At 44.3% G+C, this 13326-nt stretch overlaps 1 protein-coding gene across 1 annotated transcript in view; it reads left to right on the top strand.

Moving 5' to 3' along the window:
- Nucleotides 1-2985, top strand: part of LOC118372759 (testican-1-like) — a 473522-nt gene extending 470537 nt beyond the window's left edge. Inside the window, exon 12 of the mRNA XM_052488275.1 lies at nucleotides 1320-2985. Coding sequence (XP_052344235.1) covers nucleotides 1320-1516 — 197 coding nt within the window. The 3' untranslated portion in view covers nucleotides 1517-2985. The remainder of the gene's footprint in view (nucleotides 1-1319) is intronic.
- Nucleotides 2986-13326: the final 10341 nt, after the last annotated feature.

Raw genomic sequence — 13326 nt, 5'->3', positions numbered from 1 at the left:
AAATGGGGTTGCGAGAGAAACTCTTTAATTGCACTTGGTTCATAGAACCGGGGTTATGTCAGTAACCTCCGGTAGCCGCTAGATGTGACTGTAAAAAACAGAGGGGTTTCTGTTTTCTTCCTACAAATGTGGCTCTATCTTTTGATTGGTTTAAACTACATATTATGACCCCATCACTGAAAGGTTAGACTCTCAGGAACACGTATGTGTCTTCTGTTTCTCTTTACAAAACCCAACAAGCCTCATTAGAACAGAGTGGACAAGACCAGGCACTAAATCAGACTGGGGAGAAAAGAACATCAAGATCAAACAGAATGATTGTCTGATGATCTTCTGAACATCCCAAGACCTTTCTGATGCCTTTCAGTCACTTCAAACCATACTTCCTTCAGATTAAATTAAGGTTAAATAAATAAAACCACTGTCAAAAGTACTGTCAGACTGATTTGTAATAGCCCATTTAAAAAAGTTAACATTGATCACCTTTTCTATAGGGTGGGGTTGCAAAATAAATTAGAACAAAATGGGGTCACTGGCCGAAGAAGTTTGGGAACCTCTGCTCTAACCTGTCTGTCTCTCTGTCTAACCTGTCTGCCTCTTTATTTAACCCATCTGTCTCTCTGTCTAAATGTGTGTTTAACCTGTCTGTCTCTTTGTCTAACCTGTCTGCCTCTCTGTCTAACCTGTCTGCCTCTTTATTTAACCCATCTGTCTCTCTGTCTAAATGTGTGTTTAACCTGTCTGTCTCTCTGTCTAACCTGTCTGCCTCTTTATTTAACCCATCTGTCTCTCTGTCTAAATGTGTGTTTAACCTGTCTGTCTCTCTGTCTAACCTGTCTGCCTCTCTGTCTAACCTGTCTGTCTCGGTCTCTTTATTTAACCCATCTGACTCTCTGTCTAACCTTTCTGTCTCTTTATTTAACCCATCTGTCTCTCTGTCTAAATGTGTGTTTAACCTGTCTGTCTCTCTGTCTAACCTGTCTGCCTCTCTGTCTAACCTGTCTGTCTCTTTGTCTAACCTGTCTGTCTCTGCCTCTTTATTTAACCCATCTGTCTCTCTGTCTAAATGTGTGTTTAACCTGTCTGTCTCTCTGTCTAACCTGTCTGTCTTTTTATTTAACCCAACTGTCTCTCTGTCTAAATGTGTGTTTAACCTGTCTGTCTCTGTCTAACCTGTCTGCCTCTCTGTCTAACCTGTCTGTCTCTGTCTAACCTGTCTGTCTCTGTCTAACCTGTCTGCCTCTTTATTTAACCCATCCGTCTCTCTCTCTCTCTCTCTCTCTCTCTCTCTCTCTCTCTCTCTCTCTCTATGTGTGTAGAGGAGGACCAAGAGACCTCAGGGGATTTTGGCAGTGGGGGCGCTGTCATTCTCCTTGATGACCAGGAGGAGGAGCCAGCTCAGAGTGGGAGGAGCCGGCAGAAGCAGAGGCGGGGCCGGATCCATCCCAGAGGGGCCATTGAGGATGACGAGGATGAGGAAGATGACAAAGATGACGAGATTGGCTACATCTGGTAGCTCCGCCCCCACCTGTTCTCCCATCAACCAACCAGGGACCCCCGTTAACTCTGAACAGACCTGAAGCCATTCCAGCGTCTCCTTCGTACCCCTCAGCATCAACTCTGTGTTCAACTGACTATCCCCTCCTCTATGCCTCTTGTTCACCTTGAAACTTTCTCTCCGCTACTCAACCTTCATATAGTGTGTCCCTCCTACTCTCCTTCAGAGAATAGAGACGTATTCAATTCAAACAAAGACGGTCTAGTCTCTTTTAATGTGTGTCCCTCTGCTACTGCGTTTGTCCTCAAACCCTTCAACCATAGACTGACACATTGCTATATCCTCTCTCTCTCTCTTTCTTGTTCTTACTCTCTCATCTCCCCGTTCTCTCTCTTTATCTGTATCTGTGTCTGTGTGTCTCTGAGAGTCTCTTGTCTGACTGTGAGGTCAGAGACAAGTGTGAAGGTGAGATTCTATGGTGTGTTCTGGCCCTTCTGTCAAAGACTCCATTTTCCGCTCCCGGCCTCACCCCTCGTGTTCTAGAATACCATATTATCTGGTTCCAGAATATTCTACAGGCTCTTTGGTCGAGAATAATGTTCTTGCTGTTATTGAATGCTCCAGGGTGCCCTAGAACCAGAAAGAGTGATGATGTGTTATTTTTTGTTGCATGTTCCCTGACTACGCCCCTGTGGAAAGACAAGTTTGGGTGGCAAGATACACTGAGTGTACAAACATTACGGACACTTTCCTAATATTGAGTTGCACCCTGCCCTTTTGCCCTCAGAACAGACTCAATTCGTCAGGGCATGGACTCTACAAGTTGTTGAAAGCGTTCCATAGGGATGCTGGCCCATGTTGACTCCAATACTTCCCACAGTTGTGTCAAGTTGGCTAGATGTGCTTTGGGTGGTGGACCATTCTTGATACACATGGGAGCGTGAAAAACCCAGCTGCGTGGCAGTTCTTGACATAAACCGGTGCGCCTGGCACCTACTACCATAACCCATTCAAAGGTTTGTATTTCCCAATCACCCTCTGAACGCCCCATATACACAATCCATGTCTCAATTGCCTCGCCTCAATAATTAAATTCCTTCTTTAACCGGTCTCCTCCCCTTCATCTACACTGATTGAAGTGGATTTAAGAAGTGACGTCAATAAGGGATCACATCTGGTTTCGCCTGGTCAGTCTATGTCAGGGAAAGAGCTGGTGTTCCTAATGTTTTGTCCACTCAGTGTATAACTCTCTATGTATCCTGTGTCCGTTGTTGGAAAGGGACCTGTAAAGTAAGAATTTCACTGTTAGTCTACACCTGTTGTGTACGAAGCATGTGACAAATAAAATTGGATTAGATGTTGATTTGACAATGTCCATATTGGCTGCTGCAGTGCTCCCTCCCCTTGCTGTCTCAATGCTGTGCAGTCTTTATTTGATGCTTCCTCTTCCAATTGAGCTTTTAAAAGTTAAAAACCATGTTGTTAGCCACTTACTAAATAGCAACCGCTCTCTTCAACTTGAAAGCTTTGATAATGACTTTTCCCCCAGCTAGTTTTGTACTTCTGTTTCAGTTGGAGGCACTTAGTCTGTAGAACTACAGAACAGATAAATCTAATCGTGGTCACACAAAGAGCCCTGCCATTATTCAGACCTTTTTCTAACCCTCCCAAATCCAGCCTGCAGATTTACGGACACAAAGAGAAAATGCTTTTAAGGGTTCGCTTTGGTGGGGGGCACAACTAGAAGCAGTGAGTCTGTTAAAAGGAACATAGCATAATAGTTTTGTTTGTCATAGAGTTTTATTTCTGTAGCCATTGGTGTGTACTGTTGACTGAGGAAGTGGAACATTCTATACCTTCTATTCGAAATAAGTTCCTGCTTTTTTTCCCCCAGAATATTCCGCGTGGTAATCAAGTGAGGTCAGTTATCTGAACGTATCTAGCCCACAAACCCAGATGAGATAGGCTTAACCCAGAAGGCAGGCTTTTGAACAGTTAAGCCTTACACTGGAACAGTATAAGCACACCCACACAATGCTCAGTGGCATTCCACTTTGATAATGACAGGCCTTGGATGATCGGACGTATATATTCGAGGGTCTGAGCCAGACACTATATTATCAGTTGTCAGTACTGTATTTGTAAGGCTTGTGTTTCATTGGTCTTGTGATGCAGCATAATGATACATTGCTCTTGCTTTGGCGTGCTTTGGCGTGCTTTGGCGTGCTTTGGCCAGCGGGAACACATCTTGAACGGGTCTTTGATTAAAGTGTGAGACTCTTGTGATTGACACTTAGGCTCATCCCTTACGGAAAAAGATTCCAGTCAGAGTGCAGTATAACTGTTGTTTTTACTACAGTAATTCAGCAGTTTAACTGCGGTTATTCTGCAATTACTGCGTCCAAAATACCACTGCACTTACTACAGTTTGCAGTTTTCAATCTTTTTTTGAAAGGGATCCAGCACTGACTAAAACTTCACACAATACATCACTGAGCTCTTCTACTCTTCAGCCAATCAGTTGGCACCACTGATGTTTCAATCTGTAAAATATAAGTGTAGTTCCAGGAAGGCACACAGCAAATTAGAAAACAGCCTTTCACGACCTAACACTGATTGCTCACGTTCAAATCTCCCACTCTCTCACTCTTCCTCTGCTCCCTCTCTCACAGCCTTCCACTCCCTCTAGCTCCCCCTCTCTCTTGCTCATCTTCACTATCATTTTGTCACTCACTTATTTTCCCTATTTTTCTCCCTCTCTCTACCCTCCTCTCTCTCTCACTCTCTCCTCTGTTTTTCACACTGGGGGAATGTGTGAGGGAGTTTTACAGCCATAGCGCTCCTCTCTCTCCTTCCCCCTCTCTCTCCTTCCCCCTCTCTCTCCTTACCCCTCTCTCTCCTTCCCCCTCTCTCTCCTTCCCCTCTCTCTCCTTACCCCTCTCTCTCCTTCCCCCTCTCTCTCCTTCCCCCTCTCTCTCCTTACCCCTCTCTCTCCTTACCCCTCTCTCTCCTTCCCCCTCTCTCTCCTTCCCCCTCTCTCTCCTTCCCCCTCTCTCTCCTTCCCCCTCTCTCTCCTTACCCCTCTCTCTTACCCCTCTCTCTCCTTCCCCTCTCTCTCCTTACCCCTCTCTCTCCTTCCCCCTCTCTCTCCTTCCCCTCTCTCTCCTTACTATTCTCTCCTTACCCCTCTCTCTCCTTACCCCTCTCTCTCCTTACCCCTCCCCCTCTCTATCTCTCCTTACCCCTCTCTCTCCTTCCCCCTCTCTCTCCTTACCCCTCTCTCCTTCCCCCTCTCTCTCTCTCTCTCCTTCCCCCTCTCTCTCCTTCCCCCTCTCTCTCCTTCCCCTCTCTCCTTCCCCCTCTCTCTCCTTCCCCTCTCTCTCTCTCCTTTACCCCTCTCTCTCCTTCCCCCTCTCTCTCCTTACCCCTCTCTCTCCCCCTCTACCCCTCTCTTCCCCCTCTCTCTCTACTTACCCCTCTCTATCCTTACCCCTCTCTCTCCTTACCCCTCTCTCTCCTTACCCCTCTCTCTCCTTCCCTCTCTCTCCTTCCCCCTCTCTCTCTACTTACCCCTCTCTCTCCTTCCCCCTCTCTAACTATTTCTATGTCCCTCAACCATAACAATATACAGTTGAAGTCATAAGTTTACATACACCTTAGCCAAATACATTTAAACTCAGTTATTTTTTTATTTTTTACAATTCTTGACATTTAATCCCAGTAAACATTCCCTGTTTTAGGTCACTTAGTATCACCACTTTATTTTAAGAATGTGAAATGTCAGAATAATAGTAGAGAGAACCATTTATTTCAGCTTTTATTTCTTTCACCACATTCTCAGTGGGTCAGAAATGTACATACACTCAATTAGTATTTGGTAGCATTGCCTTAAAATAGTTTAACTTGGGTCAAACATTTCGGGTAGCCTTCCACAAACTTCCCACAATAAGTTGGGTGAATTTTGGCCCATTCCTCCTGACCGAACTGGTGTAATTGAGTCAGGTTTGTAGGCCTCCTTGCTCGCACACGCTTTTTCAGTTCTGCTCATAAATGTTATATTGGTTTGAGGTCAGGGCTTTGTGAAGGCCACTCCAATACTTTGACTTTATTGTCCTTAAGCCATTTTGCCACAACTTTGGAAGTATGCTTGGGGCCATTGTCCATTTGGAAGACCCATTTGTGACCAAGCTTTAACTTGTCTTGAGATGTTGCTTCAATATATCCACATAATTTTCCTCCCTCACAATGCCATCTATTTTGTGAAGTGCACCCGTCCCTCCTGCAGCAAAGCACCCCCACAACATGATGCTGCCACCCCGTGCTTCACTGTTGCAAGCCTCCCCCTTTTTCCTCCAAACATAACGATGGTCATTATTGCCAAACAGTTCTACTTTTGTTTCATCAGACCAGAGGACATTTCTCCGAAAAGTACGATCTTGTCCCCATGTGCAGTTGCAAACCGTAGTCTGGCTTTTTTTTATGGTGGTTTTGGAGCAGTGGCTTCTTCCTCGCTGAGCGACTTTTCAGGTTATGTCTATAGAGGAATCGTTTTACTGTGGATATAGATACTTTTGTACCTGTTTCCTCCAGCTTCTTCACAAGGTACTTTGCTGTTGTTCTGGGATTGATTTGCACTTTTCTCACCAAAGTACGCTCATCTCTAGGAGACAGAAAGAGTCTCCTTCCTGAGCGGTATGACGGCTGCGTGGGCCCATGGTGTTTATACTTGCATACTATTGTTTGTACGGATGAACGTGGTACCTTCAAGCATTTGGAAATTGCTCCCAAGGATGAACCAGACTTGTGAAGGTCTACATTTTTGTTTTGTAGATTTCTTTAGATTTTCCCATTATGTCAAGCAAAGAGGCACTGAGTAGGCCTTAAAATACATCCACAGGTACACATCCAGTTGACTCAAATTATGTCAATTAACCTATCAGAAGCTTCTAAAGCCATGATATAATTATCTGGAATTTTCCAAGCTGTTTAAAGGCACAGTCAACTTAGTGTATGTAAACTTCTGACACACTGGAATTGTGATAGAGTGAATTATAAGTGAAATAATCTGTCTGTAAACAATTATTGGAAAAGTAATACATCCACAGGTACACATCCAAAAAACTTGTGTCATGCACAAAGTAGATGTCCTAACCGACGTGCCCAAACTATTGTTTGTTAAACAAGAAATTTGTGGAGTGGATGTAAACTTCCGACTTCAACTGTATATCTGTGTATTTAGTAACAACTTTTGGGTGATTTCCTGTATCGATCACAACATTAACTCATCTGTTCACTGCATCCCCTCTGACATCTCACCTCTGACCCTGATATTGATTGGTTGTTTGTTGATCTTGTCAATAACATGCATGATGACCCTTTCGTTTTTTTACCCTTTGCATCTTAAACTCTGACCTCTCTGTGTGTACATCAGCCAGAGAGACAATAAACCTTCCACTAACACAATACACACACACACACACACACACACACACACACACACACACACACACACACACACACACACACACACACACACACACACACACACACACACACACACACACACACACACACACACACACACACACACACACAGAGAGAGAGAGAGACTGTAACATGCTTGTAACATGTGTGTATAAAGTAATCTCTTTCCGAAGCAGTGTAAGGCTCCTTTTTTGATCCTGCCATCAGTCTGGCCTTGACCTTTGCCCTCTCATGATGTCTTAAGTGACCCTTGCCCTGTCCTGATGTCACTGCTGTCCCTCCCTTGCCTGGCCTACTTGTGTACAAAGCTGAGTAACCCTAGTTGCTCAAACGTCTACAAAAGCGCAATAACAAAAGCGCAATAATTGAGAAGGAAATGGTCCTTCTCATTTCCAACCTGTATTAGACAGTTACTGAACTGTCCTCAGATAGACACACACACACACACAAACACACACACACACACACACACACACACAGTTCTAGTATGACAGTTCCGCTAGTCCAAACAAACACATACACACACATACACACAGTTCTAGTATGACAGCTCCGCTAGTCCAAACAAACACACACACACACACACACAGTTCTAGTATGACAGCTCCGCTAGTCCAAACACACACACACACACACACACAGTTCTAGTATGACAGCTCCGCTAGTCCAAACAAACACATACATGGCCATATTTGCTAAAGTCTTCTTTGTTAATTCTATATATTTTTTACTTTGTAAAGAGAAAAAAATACTCTGTGAAAGGGGTGTAATATATTGCCATGTGAAGGCACTGTGGCTTTGTCCAGTTGCATTTAACAGACTAAAGTGTGTAAATCAATTGTCCTTAATGTAGCTAGATTCATGTAGCTCTTTCCATAGAAGCATAGTGTAGTGAGTTCTTCAGTGTCTTATTTTTCCCCTTCTGGAGCTATAATGGAATGTTGATGTTATGGGCTGAAAATATCTTGATTTTATTGTAACAGTTCCACAATGTTTGTCTGAATAAATTTAAGTCTGTCCTGTCCTGTACCTACTCTGTGTGATGGTCTTATTTAAATGATGTCCATTTTTGCGTGAACACACACACACAAAATATGTATTACACATACTCTGTCACTCAGGCATACATGAGATAAAATCCTTTTACAAGTTTCATCGAGGTTTGGGAGTTGTGTTATTGCATTTTACATAGCTTATCCTTCATCCAAATGGCAATGGACTATATTGATGTGTCCCAGTGACATCAGTCAAAAGTTAACTCCCCTCACCAGACTCCCCTCGCCTTTGTCTTCATCTAATATGCCATATTAAATCTATCGATTTGATAATGCCCTTTTGTACTCAATTTGATTCATGCAGCTGGAAGAAAATCCATTTTCCAGTCTCTGTCCCTCTATCTCTTCTGCCCTCTCACACCCTCTATCATTCTGAGTCTGTTATGGCTGTGTCATGGTGATTTAAAACTAGGTTAGGGCTGTGATCTGTGACTGGTGGTGTGGATTAATATAGCTATGGATAGAAACGGCGCATTGGGCACAGATCTAGGTTCAGCCTACCCTTCTCAAATCCATTTGGGGAAAACACACAATACTGACCTAAGATTAGTGTCTGAAAATCAAGTCGGGCTGGGCCAGCCCGGTATCTTGTTCAGTCAACGTCACAGAAAAATGAATCTTTCCAAATGTGAGCCATTCCAAGACCAAGGCTTCAAATCCAGAACTGTAATATTGCTGCTCATACACCACCTATTCTCCAAGGAAATAGGTTTCTGGAGAACTGTAATATTGCTGCTCATACACCACCTATTCTCCAAGGGAATAGGTTTCTGGAGAACTGTAATATTGCTGCTCATACACCACCTATTCTCCAAGGGAATAGGTTTCTGGAGAACTGTAATATTGCTGCTCATACACCACCTATTCTCCAGGGGAATAGGTTTCTGGAGAACTGTAATATTGCTGCTCATACACCACCTATTCTCCAAGGGAATAGGTTTCTGGAGAACTGTAATATTGCTGCTCATACACCACCTATTCTCCAAGGGAATAGGTTTCTGGAGAACTGTAATATTGCTGCTCATACACCACCTATTCTCCAAGGGAATAGGTTTCTGGAGAACTGTAATATTGCTGCTCATACACCACCTATTCTCCAAGGGAATAGGTTTCTGGAGAACTGTAATATTGCTGCTCATACACCACCTATTCTCCAAGGGAATAGGTTTCTGGAGAACTGTAATATTGCTGCTCATACACCACCTATTCTCCAAGGGAATAGGTTTCTGGAGAACTGTAATATTGCTGCTCATACACCACCTATTCTCCAGGGGAATAGGTTTCTGGAGAACTGTAATATTGCTGCTCATACACCACCTATTCTCCAAGGGAATAGGTTTCTGGAGAACTGTAATATTGCTGCTCATCACACCACCTATTCTCCAGGGGAATAGGTTTCTGGAGAACTGTAATATTGCTGCTCATACACCACCTATTCTCCAAGGGAATAGGTTTCTGGAGAACTGTAATATTGCTGCTCATACACCACCTATTCTCCAAGGGAATAGGTTTCTGGAGAACTGTAATATTGCTGCTCATACACCACCTATTCTCCAAGGGAATAGGTTTCTGGAGAACTGTAATATTGCTGCTCATACACCACCTATTCTCCAAGGGAATAGGTTTCTGGAGAACTGTAATATTGCTGCTCATACACCACCTATTCTCCAAGGGAATAGGTTTCTGGAGAACTGTAATATTGCTGCTCATACACCACCTATTCTCCAGGGGAATAGGTTTCTGGAGAACTGTAATATTGCTGCTCATACACCACCTATTCTCCAAGGGAATAGGTTTCTGGAGAACTGTAATATTGCTGCTCATACACCACCTATTCTCCAGGGGAATAGGTTTCTGGAGAACTGTAATATTGCTGCTCATACACCACCTATTCTCCAAGGGAATAGGTTTCTGGAGAACTGTAATATTGCTGCTCATACACCACCTATTCTCCAAGGGAATAGGTTTCTGGAGAACTGTAATATTGCTGCTCATACACCACCTATTCTCCAGGGGAATAGGTTTCTGGAGAACTGTAATATTGCTGCTCATACACCACCTATTCTCCAGGGGAATAGGTTTCTGGAGAACTGTAATATTGCTGCTCATACACCACCTATTCTCCAAGGGAATAGGTTTCTGGAGAACTGTAATATTGCTGCTCATACACCACCTATTCTCCAAGGGAATAGGTTTCTGGAGAACTGTAATATTGCTGCTCATACACCACCTATTCTCCAAGGGAATAGGTTTCTGGAGAACTGTAATATTGCTGCTCATACACCACCTATTCTCCAAGGGAATAGGTTTCTGGAGAACTGTAATATTGCTGCTCATACACCACCTATTCTCCAAGGGAATAGGTTTCTGGAGAACTGTAATATTGCTGCTCATACACCACCTATTCTCCAAGGGAATAGGTTTCTGGAGAACTGTAATATTGCTGCTCATACACCACCTATTCTCCAAGGGAATAGGTTTCTGGAGAACTGTAATATTGCTGCTCATACACCACCTATTCTCCAAGGGAATAGGTTTCTGGAGAACTGTAATATTGCTGCTCATACACCACCTATTCTCCAAGGGAATAGGTTTCTGGAGAACTGTAATATTGCTGCTCATACACCACCTATTCTCCAAGGGAATAGGTTTCTGGAGAACTGTAATATTGCTGCTCATACACCACCTATTCTCCAAGGGAATAGGTTTCTGGAGAACTGTAATATTGCTGCTCATACACCACCTATTCTCCAGGGGAATAGGTTTCTGGAGAACTGTAATATTGCTGCTCATACACCACCTATTCTCCAAGGGAATAGGTTTCTGGAGAACTGTAATATTGCTGTTCATACACCACCTATTCTCCAAGGGAATAGGTTTCTGGAGAACTGTAATATTGCTGCTCATACACCACCTATTCTCCAGGGGAATAGGTTTCTGGAGAACTGTAATATTGCTGCTCATACACCACCTATTCTCCAGGGGAATAGGTTTCTAGAGAACTGTAATATTGCTGCTCATACACCACCTATTCTCCAGGGGAATAGGTTTCTAGAGAACTGTAATATTGCTGCTCATACACCACCTATTCTCCAAGGGAATAGGTTTCTGGAGAACTGTAATATTGCTGCTCATACACCACCTATTCTCCAAGGGAATAGGTTTCTGGAGAACTGTAATATTGCTGCTCATACACCACCTATTCTCCAAGGGAATAGGTTTCTGGAGAACTGTAATACGGTACCATGGGCTGAATTGATGCAGATTGTTTGAACGTGTTAAACACCACTTGTTTCCTATTATTTCCCCTGCAGCCTAACAAAGACACTGCAAAAGCCCCATGGATACTGTCAGGATGAACATAGGGTACTGTTTCTGCTTCCTCTCAGGGACAGCAGGCGTTATCAGGGAGAGGTGTTGACATAGCATCAATGTGTTGACAGAGCATGTTGACATTTGTCAAACCAGCCCCTCATCGGATTGTCATGTCCCTTACTTGAGGGCTTGATTGTTCCTCCTAAATATGACTTGCTCTCTCGTTTTACTCAAGCTTAAAACTCAGAAGTACCACATGTGCTGTTGCTGTATCGGGGACATTGTTTGGTTGGTGAAAGGTGCAGATTAACGTAGCATAAATGGAAAGGTGTCCATTATATATTTAACTTCAACCTGCAGCGTTAAGCAGTTTGGGCCTCTATATCGCCACTAAGCATGTCGAAAGGTTCTGTACAAGAGGGCGAGACACTAACTCTCCAGGGCTCCCTCATAGATGAAATATGATTGGCTTTTGCCCCATGTCACTCAGCTGTGGAGGCGGGAATTGTTTCCCTGGCTCCCAATCCCCTTTCGGTGTGACCCCTATGAGACCCATCGTTAAGATAGACTGCATGTCCCACCTTCTTTAAATAGAGGTTATTGGGTTTAATCCAGTGCATTAATAAACTCTTAATAGCTCTACACAGTGGATACGGAGAGGATCCTCGACCCCCTCTCGTCTCACCGCCTCTCATTGCTATTTATGAAGCTCTAGCTCTGTTCCTGATTAATCCACTTAATATTTAGGAGCAGATCATTAAATATCTTGTCTGCCTCCAAGGAAGACGTAGAGAGGAAAGAGGGGGAGGGAGAGGCGGTGATGTGACGAGAATGTAGACTCATTTTGGTACTTTCTTCCACAACCCAAGACACACAGCAAAGCACCAGCTATGATTGCCTCATGTTCACAATTTCTTCCACACCCCAAAACACACAGCACAGCCCTGGCTATGGGCACCTCGTCTTGGCATTCCTTCCACACCCCAAAACACACAGCACAGCCCTGGCTATGGGCACCTCGTCTTGGCATTCCTTCCACACCCCAAAACACACAGCACAGCCCTGGCTATGGGCACCTCGTCTTGGCATTCCTTCCACACCCAAAAACACACAGCACAGCCCTGGCTATGGGCACCTCGTCTTGGCATTCCTTCCACACCCCAAAACACACAGCACAGCCCCAGCTATGGATGCCTCGTGTTCACACTTTCTTCCACACCACAAAACACACAGCACAGCCCTGGCTATGGGCACCTCGTCTTGGCATTCCTTCCACACCCCAAAACACACAGCACAGCCCTGGCTATGGGCACCTCGTCTTGGCATTCCTTCCACACCCCAAAACACACAGCACAGCCCCAGCTATGGATGCCTCGTGTTCACACTTTCTTCCACACCACAAAACACACAGCACAGCCCTGGCTATGGGCTCCTCGTCTTTGCATTCCTTCCACACCACAAAACACACAGCACAGCCCTGGCTACGGGCACCTCGTCTTGGCATTCCTTCCACACCCCAAAACACACGGCACAGCCCTGGCTATGGGCACCTCGTCTTGGCATTCCTTCCACACCACAAAACACACAGAAAAGCCCTGGCTATGGGCTCCTCGTCTTTGCATTCCTTCCATACCCCAAAACACAGAGCAGAAGCACACAAGATACCAGATAGACTCCGCCAGATACAAGCACACACACACACACACACAGCGGCTGCTTAAGAAGATGTGTCTTTAGCGGGGATGCTAGTTATTGAAGTGCTGATGAGTATGATCCCCTGTCTGAATATGTGGCAGACAGAGAGACAGTGAGACACAAATTAGCATGCGGAAAAACTGCTGCTTAATTCCCTCTGAGGTTTCAATGTTTTTCCCTGGCTTCCTGAAAGCTGCGTCTTTACACTCCCAACTGGACATGACGTTGTTAGAGGGAGAATAAATTATCCAAGCATTAATGGGTATTTTATATAACACC

Source organism: Oncorhynchus keta, chromosome 30, assembly GCF_023373465.1.
Source record: "Oncorhynchus keta strain PuntledgeMale-10-30-2019 chromosome 30, Oket_V2, whole genome shotgun sequence".
In the NCBI taxonomy this organism is placed as follows: Eukaryota; Metazoa; Chordata; class Actinopteri; order Salmoniformes; family Salmonidae; genus Oncorhynchus; species Oncorhynchus keta.
The sequence above is the reverse complement of the archived record's forward strand: the minus strand, read 5'-3'. Positions and strand labels throughout refer to the sequence as shown.